This window comes from Piliocolobus tephrosceles, chromosome 1 (assembly GCF_002776525.5).
Source record: "Piliocolobus tephrosceles isolate RC106 chromosome 1, ASM277652v3, whole genome shotgun sequence".
Taxonomy (NCBI): domain Eukaryota; kingdom Metazoa; phylum Chordata; class Mammalia; order Primates; family Cercopithecidae; genus Piliocolobus; species Piliocolobus tephrosceles.
In genome coordinates this window covers 160,112,080-160,131,023 of record NC_045434.1, presented here as the reverse complement: position 1 = coordinate 160,131,023, position 18,944 = coordinate 160,112,080, and the positions used below count along the sequence as shown (strand labels likewise).

Below are 18,944 nucleotides of genomic sequence, written 5' to 3'. Positions count from 1 at the left end.
ACAACATTGTTCTATTCATTCAATTAAGTATTGCCATAAAGTTAACTTGTGACTAGCCACTCACACATGCTGAGGGCAATTAATGGCATATTCCTAGGAGAACCAAGTGTGGGGGTTTTTCCTGTGGGAGGGAGGCCTTAGTGGGTGATATTTTGTGGGTTAGCAAACATCTTATATTTATTTGCAAGGCTGATGTAAGTGCCATTTTTTTTTTTTTAGCAAAGTATATTTAACTATATTTTTTTGATTGTAATGGCTGACAAAATCAAGATGGTAGACTGTATGGTTAGCCCCATGTGGTACATAATGAGACTATAGAAACTGATATGCAACCCCTTAGTCTCCTCTCTGGGTTATGGATAGGCCGCCTTAGTTTTGAGGTTAAAAGCATGACTTTTGGTCCCCTGCCTGGTTGCCTTATTTCTGAAGCCTCTCCAAGGCCTTTGTTCAGAAGATGCTCTGGTCTTACAGTTCGCCCACAGGTACTTCTGGAAAGCTATTAGCCACCTCCTGTTCCTCACTGGTGTTAAAAAATGAATGAGGAAAATACCATTGTTCAGATAGGCTTACAAACTAGCTGGCTTATCTTAGGGAATCTTCAAAGCAGTCAAACCCAGTAAACACCATATTAAGTTTGAAACCCTTTTTTTTTTTTTTTTTTTTTCATTTCTGGCTTACATAATGGGCAGCAAATATCTAAGACATAGTGCTTCTGTAGGATTCCATGAGTTAGTAGTTAGTGATGATATTGACCAGACTTCTATCAACAAACAAAACAGTTGTCTAGCCAGGATTCTTTCTTAATGGAAGACTCATCTTTGTTGAATGATTTCATTAAAGCCTTATTATATACAGAAGAATGAGAATGAAGCTATCCAGAGGAGCTTCCACTGAATCTCACTCCAGATGGAGTTTGGCAAAAAGAAGGAAAAGGCATCTCAGACAGGGAAAATAGCATACACAAAGGCACAAAGAGGTAACAGGAGTTTGTGTGACTTAAGAAAAGTTTGGACTGATCAGTAGGTAAGGTAGTGGATAGAACTGGATTTCTGTCCCTCTTGAGGAGTGTATGTGAGCATCTTCATAATTATTTATTTATTTATTTTTGAGACGAAGTCTCGCTCTGTTGCCCAGGTTGGAGCGCAGTGCAATCTTGGCTTACTGTAATCTCTGCCTCCTGGGTTCAAGTGAGTCTCCTGCCTCAGCCTCTCAAGTAGTGGGACTACAGGTGCCTGCCACCACATCCAGCTAATTTTTGTATGTTTAGTAGAGACAGGGTTTCGAAACATCATGGTCAGGCTGGTCTCGAACTGCTGATCTCAGGTGATCCACCCACCTCAGCCTCCCAAAGTATTGGGATTACAGGCATGAACCATTGCGCCCAGGTGCATCTTCGTAATTTTTAAATTCACACTTAAAGACAGAACTACCAAATTTAGAAGCTGCATCATTAAATATCAAAAAAAAAAAAAAAAAAAAAACCTATCGCCATCACTTACCTGCTTACCTGGTATATGAATGTGAGCTGTCATATTTTAGAAACCTGGGACAAAGTATCAAATGCTTTGCCCTACTTTCTTGCACAGAATTTTAATTTCAGAGGGTAGGAGTTTAATTCAATTTTTAAAAACAGTAAACATATCATCACCTTGGTTAAAATTATGGGTGAGATAGAAGAGTTTGCCCTATTTGGCTAATTAGAAGAAGGCTGGTAGCCGACTGTGAAAAGGAAATGTCTTCCCATCATGATGAGTTGAAGACTGACCCTGGTGGGCAACAACAAGATTCCACTGCCAAACATTTTTACATCCAGACCTGTTTAAAAAATCAGGATCTTGTAGGAACACAGATTTCCACAGAATAGGGAGATAAATGCCTTCTTTTGAGCGCTAAGGAGAATAAGCTGTTGACTTAATTCATAGAAAGTGAGTTCATTAACAGAGAAATAACCTCTAGCTTTGGGGCCACCAAGCGTCTTTTTTTAAAGGAACTTTCCCCACAAACTAGGAAGAAATTTCCTTACCCTGCAGAGCAAGAAATTCTTGCGAGATCTTTTCCTCAGCTAACTAAGGCAACACAGCCAGGCAAAGTGTACTTTTATAAACGTCTTGGGGCCGGGCGTGGTGGCTCACACCTGTAATCCCAGCACTTTGGGAGGTCGAGGTGGGCAGATCACTTGAGGGCCAGAGTTCAAGACCAGCCCGGCCAAAGAGCCTGGTGAAACCCTGTCTGTACTAAAGATATAAAAATTAGCCAAGCATGGTGGTGGGCTCCTGTAATCCCAACTACTCAGGAGGCTGAGGCAGGAGAATCACTTAAATCCGGGAGGTGGAGGTTGCAGTGAGCTGAAACTGCACCACTGCACTCCAGCCTGGATGACAGAGGGAGACTCCTCAAAAATTATAATACAATACAATAAAAGTCTTGGCAAACACATCTTTCTGAAATTTTTTAAAGGCAAAAGTTATAATATGCTGCACTTCCTCAGTTCTGAGTAGTTATCTATTATAGTACCATTTATTTAAATCATATCCTTTAAGGAAAAATATAAAAACACTCTTTTAAATGTATATAGCCACTGTGAAGTATATTGAGATCTGCAACTTACTTTGAAATGAATTTAAAAAAAGAAATAGATGAGTGATGAATAGATAAATAACTGTGATAAAGGAAACATAGCAAAATACTAATTGTGAAATCTAGGTGCTATTTATATGGATATCTATTGTATAATTCAACTTTTCTATATATTTGAGGGTTTTCATATTTTAGGAATTAAAATATTAAACAAAACTTTCATCAGAGAGTTAAGAAAATGTACCAAATTACATTTTTTGAACTGATAACAGTGATCTTAGGCTTAGCTTAAAGTTTTGATGCAGAATAATTCATTAGAAAAAATTATTCATTATTTGCAATACTGTTGTCTACATAGAGAAGGTCCTTCACTGTGTATACAATTTTTGTTGAATAGCCACTAGCCTTAAAAGACTACATAGTATTAACCTCACATATTCATTTAAATGAATAAAGGGACAAGTAATGGAGGTCTAGCAGATTGGACTAAATTATTACGGATTCTAGGAAAATATTTGAGAAGAAAATGTTATATATCCCTAAAACAAGCCTTTTTAAAAACCCTTGAGATTTGCTGCTTTTTTCCCCACAATTGAGAGTTCTATTTTGGCAGGTTTCTGCTAGTCAAGGTCTTATTATACTTGTTTTAGCAAAATACATAATACATTTTGGGTAATAAGGGAATACCCAAATACATTTTGGGTAATAAGGTTGACTGTAACCCCAAATGAAACAAAGTGCCCATTAGCTGACTATATATACATAAACACTATGTGGCAACCTAGGAAAATGGTTTTGATTAGATGTGGAGCAAGAACAGCTGAAATGATTGTATGTTCTCCATCTTGGTGATTGAAACCATATACAAAAGCACATATCATGGAGAAAGCAATGGGGGAAATGTCTGTTTGGGATTGGGTTGAGATAGTAAGAGAATAAGTGTGGGTGATTTTTGTTTTCTTTCTTGGCCTCTTCATGATTTTCTGTTAGATGGTTATGGTGACATCAGTAATTGGCACACTAATGGATAAGTACGCATTTTGGGGGCCAAGTCAGTGTCTGCACACAGGTGACCCCTGGGTCTTTCTTTCAGGGCAGTCAACAGAGCGCACACAGCAGCTGTCGTCCCTCCTTTGCTCCGGTCATCACTGGCCTGCAAAACCTGGTTGGCACAAAAAGAGTTTCAGATCCTTCCCAGAAAAATTCAGGTATTACACAGACACACACACCCACAGCAAAACTATCCTGTTACCCAAATTAAATATATATATATATATATATATTTTTTTTTAAGTCCTCTTTAATTTAAATGTTTTTTTAATTTTTTGAGCTTGGTTGCATAAGCTGAGCTTTCTGAAAGGCCTCTTCTGAAGGTAAGAAAGCCATAGAGATTCCTTCAGTGGTGGCCAGGCATGGTGGCTCATGCCTGTCATCCCAGCACTTTGGGAGGGCCATGGCAGGCGGATTACCTGAGGTCAGGAGTTCGAGACCAACCTGGCCAACATGGCAAAACCCCGTCTCTATTAATACAAAAAAATTAGCCGGGTGTGGTGGCACATGCCTGTAGTCCCAGCTACTTGGGAGGCTGAGGCAGGAGAATTGGTTGAACCTGGAGGGGGTGGTAGAGGTTGCAGTGAGCCGAGATGGTGCCACTGCACTCCAGCTTGGGTGACAGAGCAACACTCCGTCTCAAGAAAAAAAAAAAAAGAAATTCCTTCAGTGGCACAACACAAAGCACCTGAAAAACGGAAAAGCAGAAAGCTGGAGTGCATCATAAAGTAAAATTATTTGCAAAGAGAAAATTAATAAATTACAGGTCACTGGAGAAAGGTGAGAAGTATGTATACCTTCTATGGGAAAACTGGGCCAGATAAAAAGAAAAAAAAGTGTGTATATCCTTGGGGACAGGATGGGACAAGGGGTCCTTTTAAGTCTTTTGTTGAATGGAGGGTTATCTTTGATTAAGGTAGAAAAAAATGTACAGTGAAACACAAATGACTCGGCCGGGTGCGGTGGCTCATGCCTGTAGTCCTAGCACTTTGGGAGGCCAACGCAGGCAGATCACCTGAGGTCAGGAGTTCAAGACCAGCCTGGCCAACATGGAGAAACCTCGCCTCTACTAAAAATACAAAAATTAGCCGGGCATGGTGGCACATTTCTGTAATCGCAGCTACTCGGGAGGCTGAGGCAGGAGAATCGCTTGAACCCAAGAGGCAGAGATGGCAGTGAGCTGAGATCGAACCACTGCACTCCAGCCTGGGTGACAGAGTGAGACTCCATCTAAAAAAAAAACAAAACAAAACACAAATGACTCGTCCTCCAAGCATTTACTCACCGTGTTCCAGGCAGCTGCTGCTATATAGCCCATCAACTTTTGTCAGACCAAATGATTATGGCCACATCAATCTCACACAGAGAGCACTTCTTAAAAGTAGAGGACACAGCAGGCCGGGTACAGTGGCTCACGCCTGTAATCCCAACACTTTGGGAGGCTGAGGCAGGTGGATCACCTGAGGTCAAGAGTTTGAGACCAGCCTGGCCAACTTGGTGAAACTCGGTTTCTACTAAAAATACAAAAATTAGCCGGGCTTGGTGGCGGGCGCCTGTAATCCCAGCTATTTGGAGGCAGAGGCAGGAGAATTGCTTGTATCTGGGAGGCAGAGGTTGCAGTGAGCTGAGATGGTGCCACTGCACTCCAGCCTGGGTGACAAAGCGAGACTCTGTCTCAAAAGAAAAAAAAAGAGGACATGGCCTCTGGTGACTTGGCTACCAGCTTGGATGCTGAGGAGGGTTGTACAATACCTGCTTGCTTTAGTGTCTTATCTTGAAAGACCGAGAAAATGAAACCATTTTTCATGGGACGATATTATATCCTAACTATATTATTTTTTAATGTTCAAAAGTTAATTGTGTTGCTTCTTTATAGGCACAGATATGGAACCAAGGACTGTTGAGATAAACAGGGTAAGTCAGTCATTTTGCTATATATGTTTTTCTGGTTTGTGTTAGATTTGCATTAAATGTACATTTTACCCAATACAATTTATTGGATTGTAAGTGTGCTCTTTCAAGTTACTGAGATAAAAATGTGGTCTAAATAACATCAATAAATAGACTTAGAAAAGTGCAGTAGAGCACAGAGATGACCTCTATGAATTTTTGGGCAAATCTCATCCACTGTATTCTGTGCCTGTGTGTAAGTTTTTTTTTCGATCTTAGTCTTTTAACCTGTACATGTAAAATTTTATAAAACAAAAATGATATCATGTGGCACATACTAAATAGTATTTTTTGACAGCATGTGGCATGATTTTTATCGATTTCATAGTACTCCAGCATATGAATGTGCTATAAGTTTCTTTTCTTTTTTTTTTTTTTTTGAGACAGTGTCTTGCTCTGTCACCCAGGCTGGAGTGCAGTGGCGTGATCTCAGCTCACTGCAAGCTTCGCCTCCCGGATTCACACCATTCTCCTGCCTCAGCCTCCCGACTAGCTAGGACTACAGGCGCCCGCTACCACACCTGGCTAATTTTTTGTGTTTTTAGTAGAGACAGAATTTCACTGTGTTAGCCAGGATGATTTCGATCTCCTGACCTCGTGATCTGCCCACCTCAGCCTCGCAGAGTGCTGAGATTACAGGAGTGAGCCACTGCACCCAGCCAAACATGCTATAAGTTTCTTAACCAGTTTCCTATTATTGAACAATTAGCATATTTCTCAATTTTTGCTATCTTTTATAGTAAAACATCTTTATATTTTTGCCCATATCATGAGTAATTTCCTCAGGATTAATTCCTAGAAATGAAATTTCGGGGTCAAAAGCCAAGCTTGTTATTAGAGACTTTTTTTTTTTTTTGAGACGGAGTCTTGCTCTGTGGCCCAGGCTGGAGTGCAGTGGCCGGATCTCAGCTCACTGCAAGCTCCGCCTTCCGGGTTTACACCATTCTCCTGCCTCAGCCTCCTGAGTAGCTGGGACTACAGGCGCCCGCCACCTCGCCCGGCTAGTTTTTTGTATTTTTTAGTAGAGACGGGGTTTCACCGTGTTAGCCAGGATGGTCTCGATCTCCTGACCTCGTGATCTGCCCGTCTCGGCCTCCCAAAGTGCTGGGATTACAGGCTTGAGCCACCGCGCCCGGCCGAGACTTTTATACATGTTGCTAAATTCCCCTTTTGAGAAGATTGTATCAGATGTATTTCAGTTCATAAATTTGTTGAACCCTGATTTTCAGACTCCTGTGTGATGATATCTAATGAAAGTAGACTCTTTTTTTCTTTTTCTTTTTGAGATGGAGTCACTGTGTCGCCCAGGCTGGAATGCAGTGGCGCAATCTCAGCTCAGTGCAACCTCCACCTCCAGGGTTCAAGCAATTTTCTTGCCTCAGTCTCCCAAGTAGCTGAGACTATAGGCATGCACCACCACACCTGGCTAATTTTTGTATTTTCTGTAGAGGCACAGTTTCTCCATGTTGGCCTGGCTAGTCTCGAACTCCTGCCCTCAAGTGATCCAACCTCCTCAGCCTTCTGAAGTGCTGGGATTATAGGCATGAGCCACCAGCCCCGGCCAAAAGTAGACTTTTATTTTGCTCACTTTGACCTAAATGAGGGGTTCAAGGACAAATAATGACCCTGTTGTAATCATGGTAATCCACTGCAGTAAAGTGATATCCAGCATAGCTTACTTCTCTAGATTTAATGATACCTCTGTTTGAAGGCATTCTACCATGTATTAGCTGCATTAGTTTGCTAAATCTGCAGTTACAAAACACCACAGACTGGATGGCTTAAACAACGGGAATTTATTTTCTCACAGTTCTGAAGGCTAGATCCAAGATGAAGGTGTCTGCAAGTTTGGTTTTTCCTGAGGCCCCCCTCCTTGGAATGCAGATGTCCGCTTTCTTGCTGTAGCCTCACGTGGCCTTTTTTGTATGTCACTCATCATCCCTGGTGCCTCTCCTATGTCCTAATCTTTTCTTATAAGGACACCAGTCACATTGGACTAAGGCTCACCCTGGCCTCATTTTAAAGGCCCAGTCTCCAAATACAGTCACATTTTGAGGCCCTGGTACTTGGGGCTTCAACATGTGATTCTTAGGGGGACACAATTCAGCCTGTACATTAGCTGTACAGCTGGGTGTGGTGGCTCATACCTGTAATCCCAGCATTGTAGGAGGCCGAGCTGGGAGGATCACTGAACCCAGTAGTTTGAGACCAGCCTGGGCAATATGGGGAAACTTTGTCTCTACAAATAATTTTTTTTTTAATTAGCCAGGCATGGTGGTACATGCCTGTGGTCTATTTGGGAGGCTGAAGTGGGAGGATCGCTTGAGCTCAGGAGGTTGAGATAGCTGCAGTGAGCCGTGATCATGCCACCGCACTCCAGCCTGGGCGACAGAATAAAACCCTGTCTCAAAAAAAAAAAAAAAAAAAGCCATTAGCTCTATAATAGTTAGCAAGTCAACCTCAACCTCAATTTTCGCGTCTGTAGAATGGGGGTGATAACACCAACTTACCCCAAAGGTAAATATTGTTGTGTGGATTAAGTGAGGTAATGAATGTAATATCTTTAGCATAGTACCTAGTGCATCAGGAATGCCCAGGAAGTGGCTCTGTTGTTATTAGCTACAGCTTTGACTAAATCTGCCTTATTTGTTCCCAGTATTTTTCCACCAGAGTAGCAACTCAAATGTTCCTATGATGGGGAAGTTAAATGTACCAACAGTATAGATACTTATGGATAAATTAAGGAAACATCATGATGGATTTAAACAAAGCCAAAAAATTATTGCATACATTTCTCCCCTAAGATTTCAAAAATAATATTATTTTATATTTCCTTAGTCATTTCAGCCACTTGTTTTTACAGGCTTTTGTAATAAAGCCTGCTCCTACCTACCCTATTCTACCACACGTGATCCAAGCAGAAATTTCTTTCTTTTTTTTTCTGAGAGAGTCTTGCTCTGTTGCCCAGGTTGGTATGCAGTGGTGCAATCTCGGCTCACCAAAACCTCCACCTCCCAGGTTCAAGTCATTGTCCTCCCTCAGCCTCCGAAGTAATTGGGATTACAGATGCATGTCACCATGCCCAGCTAATTTTTTGTATTTTCCGCTTTTCTTCTCTTTCCCTCTTTTTCCTGATTCTTCTGCCTAGAAGGATGGAATTTCTATCTGAATGTTAGCATTCACCCTACCTTTCCAGCTCCTTGACTGGGAATCGCCCTCAGGCTAAAGCTACCAGGAAAAAATAAAACTGGGAATCTCCCCTCACTGCTGTCGTTTCTCCAAGTATTGACTCTCCACCACACTTTATTTGGTTTCTTTTTGTTTCAGAGGCCCCAGGTAGTTGTTTTTTACATTTTGACTAGACATCTTGATTGTAACCAGCAGGAGAGAGATGCTGTCACGTGTCTGTGCTACCATGCCAGAACTGGGAATTGTCATTTGTTCTTTTAGTGTTTTTAAAAATATTAACCCTATGATACTAATGTGGGAAAAGACTGGACTAGAGCCAAGTCTCTTCACCAGAGTCCATCTTGGGGAACATTTTCAGCCACATTTTATGTCTCTCTTCAAACTGTTGTCACTACAGTGGGTGTCCTCTCAGATCCTTTGTTTTAACGCAGTCTTTTAAAGCCAAATGTGTTTGTTCACACCCAGAAGAGCATAGTATGTGTGGCAGTTTAATCATAAACACCATATGAGAATATACTTGCCAAGTCTGCATCAGAATTGGCCACTAAACTAAGCAGCTGCATAGGGCGTTGTGTGTGTGTGTTTGTGTGTGTGTGTGTGTGTGTGTGTGTGTAATTTACTCCTGCTATTGCCTTTTATTGAGCCTTTTCTGTAGGCCATGAGTGTGCTATACCATCTCATTTAATGCTCAAACCAACACTGTCAGGTATGTAGTATTCTTCTCATTTTACACATAGAGATGGAGGCTTTAAGAGGTAGTCAGCCTAAATAACAAACAGAGAGGCTCTCTAAAAGAAAATGGTGTTTATTCAGGAATGGGAACATGCAGGCCATAGTAGACTATGTGCGTATTCAGGCAGGTAAGGAAAATAAAAGTTTTTAGAGGACAAAATGAGGAATATATAACTATTTTGAGATAATTATCCTTGGCTACAAAGATTAATAACAGGGGTGACACACAGCCCAAGTCTGGACAGGCATTTGCTGGACAAATGCACTTGTAGAAGTGTTTTTTTATGTAAGGTTGTGATGTCCTTCCTGCAGGGTTGTGGTTTTTGCAGTCTTTTGTGATAATTTTTGTTATCAGGCATACAAGCCTGAGAACCCTTTCTTCATAGCCTTTCCTGGCTCTATTGGTGAGGATTTTTTTTTTTTTTTTTTTTAACACAAGTGACTCCATTTTGATTCTGACAATTTTCACAAGGTTAAGTAACTTCCCCCAAGACCCGACAACTAATTAAGAGCTAGAGCTGGGGCCGGGCAGGGTGGCTCACACCTGTAATCCCAGGACTCTGAGAGACAAAGGCGGGTGGATCACCTGAGGTCAGGAGTTCAAGACCAGCCGGGCCAACATGGTGAAGCCCTGTCTCTACTAAAAATGCAAAAAATTAGCCAAGCGTGATGGCGTGCACCTGTAATCCTAGCTACTCAGGAGGCTGAGGCGGGACAATTGCTTGAACCTGGGAGGCAGAAGTTGCAGTGACCTGAGATCGTGCCATTGCACTCCAGTCTGGACAAGAGCGAAACTTTGTTTCAAAAAAAAAAAAAGAAGAACTAGAGCTGTCTACTCCGAAGTCTCCACATTTAACTCCTGTGTTATCTTGGCCTCCTACCTCATGGAGGGATTTTGTTCAACAGCTATCTGGGGATAGTCAGTTTGTGGCTCTTTATTAAAAATATAAGCATTATGTTTTCTTTCTTTTTTAGGAGCTCAGTGATGCCCTTGGAATCAGTATTGCTGGAGGAAGAGGAAGTCCCTTAGGAGATATTCCTATATTTATTGCCATGATTCAGGCCAGTGGAGTGGCTGCACGGACACAGAAGCTTAAAGTAAACAAAAGATAACTGGTTGAAGGGCTAACAGCATGTGGTGGGGTGGGAGAGGAAGTTGCAGCCCTGGGCACCTTGTTTAAAATTGGAATTCCAATAGCCATCAGAGACCCAGGCTGAGGGCAAGATGCATTAAAGAAGCTTTATACTTTAGAAATTCATTAGGTCCCCAGGCACGTAAAAATATTATTATTTGTATCAAAGCTTCTCAATAAAAGAGAAATTGCAGCTCCTTTGCAAACCCTCCTTTACCCTTTTAAGCACCTCATTTCACCCAAACTCAGCTCTCAACTGAGAGACATTTGACCTTAGAGTCTTCCCTCAAAAGAATCACCATTTTTATGATTTCTCCCCCTTGTTGCCCCTTAATCTTAATTTCAGTAGAAAAATAAAGCAGAAAATATTTGGCTTCCTCATTAGAACTTTATTGAACAGTTAATGTGTACACCTCGCTATTACTGGCAATGGATGTGTGAAACACCACCATTACCAAAATACAAAAGTGGCCTACTGTGCTTTTTAATAATCAAATCTGACCCCCTTCTTGTTGCTCTGATTTGTCTGTATTTGGGGAAAGCCAAAAAAATTCCTCATGCTTCTTGAACATGTATACACAGTAGTAACGCAGAATCCTCACAATAGCCACAAATGGGAAATAGGATTTGCAAAGAATTTTAAGCATTCTTCTCAAATTTAATTTTTCTTAATGATAGTGATTTTCTGTCACTTTTGTGCTTCCAGGTTGGGGATCGGATTGTCAGCATTAACGGGCAACCTTTGGATGGGCTGTCTCACGCGGATGTGGTTAATCTGCTGAAGAACGCCTTCGGGCGCATTATCCTGCAGGTATTGCGATCAATGGAGCACGCAGCTGTGCGAGGCAGATAAGTGGCACGCAAAAAAGATTGAGCGTCACTGGCAGTAGGCATCGCCACCCAGCAGGGTTCTTGCTGATGTGAATTATGAAGGTTGAAAGCAAGAAATTATTATTTTTATTCAGAAATTCTTTAATGCCACCCATACAGGCAGTGAGCATGATTATATGAAAGCATAACAAGGGGAGAAAAATTACTTTCTGCTTCACATGATAAATCAACACGGCTTTTAGCTTCCAGTGTTCTTTTGTAAATCAGAGTTTGTAAGGAATAAGAAATGATTTCTTTTCTTATGCCCAAAGACTGTTACTGAACTGCCCAAGTGCTGTTTCTTCTTTTCCCCTTACAGGAAGAGGAAAAATACAATGCCCTTGTTCTTGTAGCATAGATTGCCAACACTGTTAAATTCTCACTGCATAGCAGTCATCAACCAAGGCAGACAATCAGCTGTGGTCCCCAGCAGTATTGTTCCGAGGCACGAGGAAATATACCAAGATATAAAAGCAAAGTGTGCTGTTAATTACCCCTGCTTATATTTTAGCCCTTCAAATGTCTCTGAGATTGACACCATGCAGTGACTGAGAGGCAGCATAATGGCAGTGAGTTTCATTAATGAGTTTCTCCAGAAATGTATGCTAACCACACTTCTTCAGAGGTAATATAAAATGGTTTATAGGTGGCCAGGCGCGGTGGCCTACGCCTGGAATCCTAGCATTTTGGGAGGCTGAGGCAGGTGGATCACATGAGGTCAGGAGTTCAAGACCAGCCTGGACAACATGGTGAAACCTCGTCTCTATTAAAAATACAAAAATTAGCCGGGGGTGGTGATGGGTGCCTGTAATCCCAGCTACTCAGGAGGCTGAGGCAGGAGAATGACTTGAACCCGGGAGAAGGAGGTTGCAGTGAGCGGAGATTACTCCACTGTACTCCAGCCTGGGTAACAGAGTGAGACTGTCTCAAAAATAAAATAAAATCGTTTATAGATAAAAAGAATAAAGCCCACCATTTACTACCTTAGAGAGAGGGCCAGCCAGCCACTCATCATTCTAGCCTTAAAATAAGAAATTTGGGCTGGGTGCAGTGGCTCACACCTATAGTCCCAGCACTTTGGGAGGCTGAAGCAGGAGGATCACTTGAGGCCAGCAGTTCAAGACCAGCCTACGTCATGGCAAGACCCCACCTCTACAAAAAATTAAAATAAAGAAGTTAGTCTGGCGTGGTGGTGTGTGCCTGTAGTCCTAGCTACTCAAGAGACTGAAGTAGGTAGATGGCTTGAGCCCAAGAGTTGGAGGCTACAGTGAGCCACGATTGTGCCACTGCATTCCTGCCTGGGCAGCAGAGTGAGACCCTGGCTCAAAATAAATAAAAAATATATAGGAAGTTCGAATTGAAAAACCATTACATAGCTGGGCACAGTGGCTCATGCCTGTAATCCCAACACTTTGGGAGGCCAAGGCAGGAGAATTGCTTGAGCCTGGGAGTTTTGAGACCAGCCTGGTATGTGGTATGATACCCATCTCTACAAAAAATATAGATAGATAGATAGATACTTAATAATAAAAAATAAAAATTAGAAAAAAAGAAAAACCATGACATTTGGGAGAAGCAATTAGTGGTGTTTAACATCTATAGTCTAAGTCCAAAGTGTCAAAACAGACATTTAAAAAGTAAGTGACTGATGTATACATATGTAACAAACCTGCACGTTGTGCACATGTACCCTAAAACTTAAAGTACAATAATAATAAAATAAAATAAAATAAAATTTTAAAAGGTAAGTGGCTTTCAGTATGTATGAGGGGTATAATGAAAATCCTGTCAGTTTACTATCACACTGGTCTTTAAGTTAAAATTGTAAAGGAAAAGAAAAGAAAATCCTGTCACTAATTTCAAGGGAGTTTATGTGATAGGCCAAATATTATTAAATTATTTGGGTCCCTGATAGTCTGTTGAACACAAATCAAAACACTGTGTGGACTGGGCATAGAATCTGCTTCCCCTCAACTCCTCATCCTCACTTTCAGTGGAAACCTGCAGTTAGTTACCTGCATTCCTTCCTCCACCCTACAAATCTTTGCTTTCTGAAATGGGTGGCTGTGCTTGCTCATCCTTCACGTTATGCTGACCCCTAGAGGCAGTACAGTGCAGCTCTTCCGTGTGGAGCCCAGGACCTTGAATTACAAAGACCTTAGGAGGAGCCTACTTCAAATGTAACTGACCAGAAAAAAAGTCTCTCCCTTAGCAACATCTTGTGTTGATATTTGCACATATTGATGTAATTTGTTCAGCTCTGTCTTCCTCACAAATAAATAAGAAGACACAATTAGCCGGGTGTGGTAGCACATGCCTGTAATCCCAGCTACTCAGGAGGCTGAGGCAGGAGAATCGCTTAAACCCGGGAGGCAGAGGTTGCAGTGAGCCAAGATCACCCCGTTGCACCCCAGCATGGGCAACAACAGTCAGACTCCGTCTCAAAAAAAAAAAAGTACATAGAAATTAGCTGCTCGGAGGCTGAGGCAGGAAGATCACTTGAGCATAAGAGTTTGAGGCTGCAGTGAGCTATGATCATAGCACCGCACTCAGCACTGCACTCATAGTCACTCTGTCGCCCAGCTCTAAATAAGTAAATAATAACATTATGTAACTATAATGTCATAATAATAAAATCCAATATAACCAAACATTAATATGAATGAATTATTATTATTATTTTATTTTTTTGAGATGGAGTCTCACTCTGTTGTCCAGGCTGGAGTGCAGTGCAGCCTCTATCTCCCGGGTTCAAGCAAGTCTCCTGCCTCAGCCTCCCAAGTAGCTGGGACTACAGGCATGCACCACCATGCCCGGCTAATTTTGTATTTTCAGTAGAGATGGGATTTCACCATGTTGGCCAGGCTGGTCTCAAACTCCTGACCTCAAGTGATCCACCTGCCTTGGCCTCCCAAAGTGCTGGAATTACAGGCATGAGCCACCACGCCTGGCTGAATGAATTATTAATAGCATGGGGATTTGTGGTGTTTTGGTAGAAGGAAAATGTGAGTTAAATCTTTATCTTCCGCAATAAGAAGTGATTAGATATCAAAAATTTTAAAATCAAGAAGTAGAAGTAAAACTGTTATTTAAGAATATGGAAGCACAGCCTGGCCAACATAGAGAAACTTTGTCTCTACTAAAAATACAAAAAAGTAGCCGGTTGTGGTGGTACACCTCTGTAATCCTGGCTACTCAGGAGGCTGAGGCGGGAGAATCGCTTGAACCCCAGGGGTAGAGGTTGTAGTGAGCCGAGATCTCGCCACTGCATTCTGGCCTGGGCAACGTGAACATGGAAGCAAATACTAGGAGAAACAGTTGAAAGTAGTTGCTTTTAGGGAGTAAGAATCTGTAATGGGGGTAAAGGAGCAAGGACTCTTTCATTAAATACTACAGAATCATTTTGACTTTTAAAATTATATAAATGGTCCAGGCGCAGTGGCTCACACCCATAATCCCAGCACTTTGGGAGGTCAAGGCTGGCAGAACGCTTTAGCCTAGAAGTTTGAGACCAGCTTGGGCAACATGGTGAGACCCCGTCTCTACAAAAACAAATACAAAAATTAGTCATACATAGTGGCATGCACTTGTAGTCCCAGCTACTGGCGAGGCTGGGGTGGGAGGACTGCTTAAACCCGGGGAGCAGAGGTTGCAGTGAGCCAAGATCGTGCCTCCAGCCTGGATGACAGAGGGAGACCCCGTCTCAAAATTTAAAAAAAAAAAAAAGATTACATAAGTGAATAGATGTGATTTTTTTAATTGAGATAAAAAGTTGTTGGAAAGTATTAGAACTACAGAGGATTGAGTAGATTTTTAAAACATAGGAAACAAGTAGAACTTACAAATAATGTAACAGTTAAGTGGAAGAGTTTGGCTAGCTAAATTTTTATCTCTTAGAGTATGAAGTCAATGGACACCAAGATAGTACATTTCAAAATAGGCATATAAGAATATTATTTAGCTTATTCTTTAGAATTAAAAAGAGAAAAGTTCAGTGTGCTTCTAGGGAGGGCAAGTGTTGAATTTTTTTTTATCATGTGCTATACTATTTAATTTTTTATTATGTACATACAAAGAGATATTTAGAAAAAAAAGAATATGGACAGGCATGGTAGCTCATGCCTGTAATCCCAGCACTTTGGGAGGCCAAGGCAGGTGGATCACTTGAGGTCAGGAGTTTGAGACCAGCCTGGCCAACATGGTGAAATCCCATCTCTACTGAAAATAAAAAAATTAGCCAGGTATGGTGGCACGCACCTGTAGTCCCAGCTACTCAGGAGGCTGAGGCAGGAGAATAGCTTGAACCTGGAGGGTGGAGATTGCACCACTGCAGTCCAGCCTGGTCGAGAGTAAGACACCATCTCAAGAAAAAAGAATAGAAAAGAACCAAGAGTATAGGTCCGTTTGAAAAGCAGCTAAATGGAATTGAGTAGAATGGTGCTTCTCAAACTTTAGCACGCTCCAGAAACACCTGGAGGGCTCCCACAGCATTTCTGATTTTGCAGGAGTGGCGTGGGATTCAAGAATTTGCATTTCTTTTTTTTTTTTTGATACAGAGTTGCACTCTGAAGCCCAGGCCGGAGTGCAGTGGCACAATCTCAGCTCCACTGAACCTCCACCTCCTGGGTTCAAGCGATTCTCCTGCCTCAGCCTCCCGAGTAGCAGGCACCCACCACCATGCCCGGCTAATTTTTGTATTTTAGTAGAGACAGGGTTTCACCACGTTGGCCATGCTGGTCTTAAACTCCTGACCTCAGGTGATCTGCCTGCCTTGGCCTCCCAAAGTGCTGAGATTACAGGCATGAGCCACTGTGCCCAGCCAGTTTTGCATTTCTTCTAACAAGCTCCTAGGTATTGGTGATGCTGCTAATTCAGATCCCATGCCTCAGACCCAGTGGAGTAGAGCATTATTTAGGGATGAATATAGGTCTCCCCACATTATTCTCTTCATCTGAAACGCCCTTCTCACCCTACTCTCGTCTTTTTTTTTTTTTTTTAAGAGAGAGACAAGGTCTCGTTATGTTGCCCATGCTGGCCTCTAACTCCTAGGCTCAAGAGATTGTCCCATCTCAGCCTTCCAAAGTGCTGGGATTACAGGTATGAGCCATCACAGCCAGCCCCCTTTTCTTTTTTTTTTTTTTTTTTTTTTTTTTTTTTTCTTTTTTTTTTTTTTTTTTGAGACGGAGTTTTGCTCTTGTTGCCCAGGCTAGAGTGCAATGGCGTGATCTTGGCTCACTTCAACTTCCACCTCCCAGGTTCAAGCGATTCTCCTGCCTTAGCCTCCTGAGTAGCTGGGATTACAGGCATGTGCCACCATGCCTGGCTAATTTTGTATTCTTAGAAGAGACAGGGTTTCATCATGTTGGTCAGACTAGTCTTGAACTCCAGACCTTAGGTGATCCGCCCACCTCGGCCTCCCAAAGTACTGGGATTACTGGCGTGATCCACCACGCCCGGCCTCTTTTCTTTATAAATTTTGGAAAATCCTTTGTTTAGAAACTCTCCATCCAAGAATAGGGAGTGCCTGGGTGTTGATGTTCTTCCAGACCATTGTTCTCCAAACCCAGAGGAATCTGTGTCTGTGACTCGGGCGCAGGGCCTCGCCCAGAGCAGATACCTCATCAGTGCTGCTCACATGGAGTTGCTGAGTCATTCCAATCAAGCTGAAGGACATGAACTAATAGGGAACAAATCAGCACAGTTACCAATTTAGTCCAGAAAAATTCAAGTAGGGGAGGAAGATGGATGGCTTACCCAGGGTTGGGAATGGAAAAGGTGTGTCATTGAGGGTGCAGAGCAGGCATGTCGTGGCCTGTGTGAGCATCATTAAAGGAATGATCTGCAATTAGGTCTTTACCTTAGTTGCATAACAAAATCACTGATTTTAATACCTGTTCCTGGGCCCCACCCCATAGATTCGGATATAATTTTTCTGGGATATGGCATGGACATCAGATGATTTTAAAATTTCTTGGGTGATTCTAATATGCAGCCTGGGGTAAGAAAAGTAGTCTACAGGGTTTGCAAATAAAAAATCAACTAATGCTTAAGCCAGGTGCAGTGGCTCACGCCTGTAATCCCAGCACTTTTGGGAGGCTGAGGTGGGTGGATCGCTTCAGGTCAGGAGTTCAAGACCAGCCTGGCCAAGGTGGTGAAACCCCCCCCCCCCACTAAAAATACAAGAATAGGCTTATTTTTTATTACAGGCATGTGCTACCATGCACATGCCTGTAATCCCAGCTACGCAGGAGGCTGAGGCCGGAGAATCGCTTGAACTTGGGAGGCAGAGGTTGCAGTGAGCTGAGATCGCGCCACTGCGCTCCATCCTGGGCGACAGAGCGAGACTCCGTCTCAAAAAAAAAAAAAAATCCAAATTAATGCCATAAAGACAGTGATAAACTGCAGGAAAAGGACAAAAGGTTTGAAAGTTGAAGACCTAGCCCAAGTTAGGTAGGAGAGGTAGGCTGTAGTGTCAGAAAGTTGTGAGTTTGAATCCTTTTACTAAAGTCTAACCTTCTATTCCTCTAAAACAGGGACTACGGAGCTCCTTTCTTAACAAGGATGCTCTGAGGATTAAATGAGGTGTGATGTAATGTGTCTAACAAATACAGTATGTTGCAAATGGTAGATACTAAGTGGTATCTTGTTACTTTCATGGTAATAACATAGGCTTGAAGTTAGAGAAACTAAAATTCCTTTATAAAATCCTGAAAGTGGAGTGGTTTTCCAGGTGGCATTTGAGGTGTGTGCCACTAGGTGGCGATGTGGCTGGAAGTCAGTTTGCCCTTTTCGAATTTTACTCCAAATGCTTCACACTTCAGACCTAAGATTTTTTTTTTTTTTTAGACGGAGTTTCGCTCTTGTTACTCAGACTGGAATGCAGTGGTGCAATCTCACTGCAACCTCCGCCTCCTCGGTTCAAGCGATTCTCCTGCCTCAGCCTCCTGAGTAGCTGGGTGTGGCGCATGCCGCCACACCCTGCTAATTTTGTATTTTTAGGAGAGATGGGGTTTCTCCACGTTGGTCAGGCTGGTCTTAAACTCCTGACCTCAAGTGATCCGCCCACCTCAGCCTCCCAAAGGCTGAGATTACAGGTGTGAGCCACCACGCCCGGCCCGATCTTTAGATTTTTAACAGACACATAAAAATCAATATATTCAGCCGGGCGCGGTGGCTCACGCCTGTAATCCCAGCACTTTGGGAGGCCAAGGCGGGCGGATCACAAGGTCAGGAGATCGAGACCATCCTGGCTAACACGGTGAAACCCCGTCTGTACTAAAAATACAAAAAATTGAGCCAGGAGAATGACATGAACCCGGGAGGCGGAGTTTGCAGTGAGCCGACATCCATCGTGCCACTGCACTCCAGCCTGGGCGATAGAGCGAGACTCCGTCTCAAAAAAAAAAAAATCAATATATTCTGGTGTCACTAAAATCAGGGTCA

The 18,944-nt window shown here is 42.4% G+C and overlaps 1 protein-coding gene across 2 annotated transcripts in view; it reads left to right on the top strand.

The window, feature by feature from the left end:
• PATJ (PATJ crumbs cell polarity complex component) overlaps positions 1-18,944 on the top strand; it is a 422,851-nt gene that overhangs the window by 376,927 nt on the left and 26,980 nt on the right. For both annotated transcript variants that reach the window (XM_023187375.3, XM_023187368.3), the window contains exons 38-41: positions 3,671-3,785; positions 5,504-5,541; positions 10,474-10,596; positions 11,338-11,442. In XM_023187375.3, the coding sequence (XP_023043143.2) occupies positions 3,671-3,785; positions 5,504-5,541; positions 10,474-10,596; positions 11,338-11,442 (381 nt within the window). The remainder of the gene's footprint in view (positions 1-3,670; positions 3,786-5,503; positions 5,542-10,473; positions 10,597-11,337; positions 11,443-18,944) is intronic.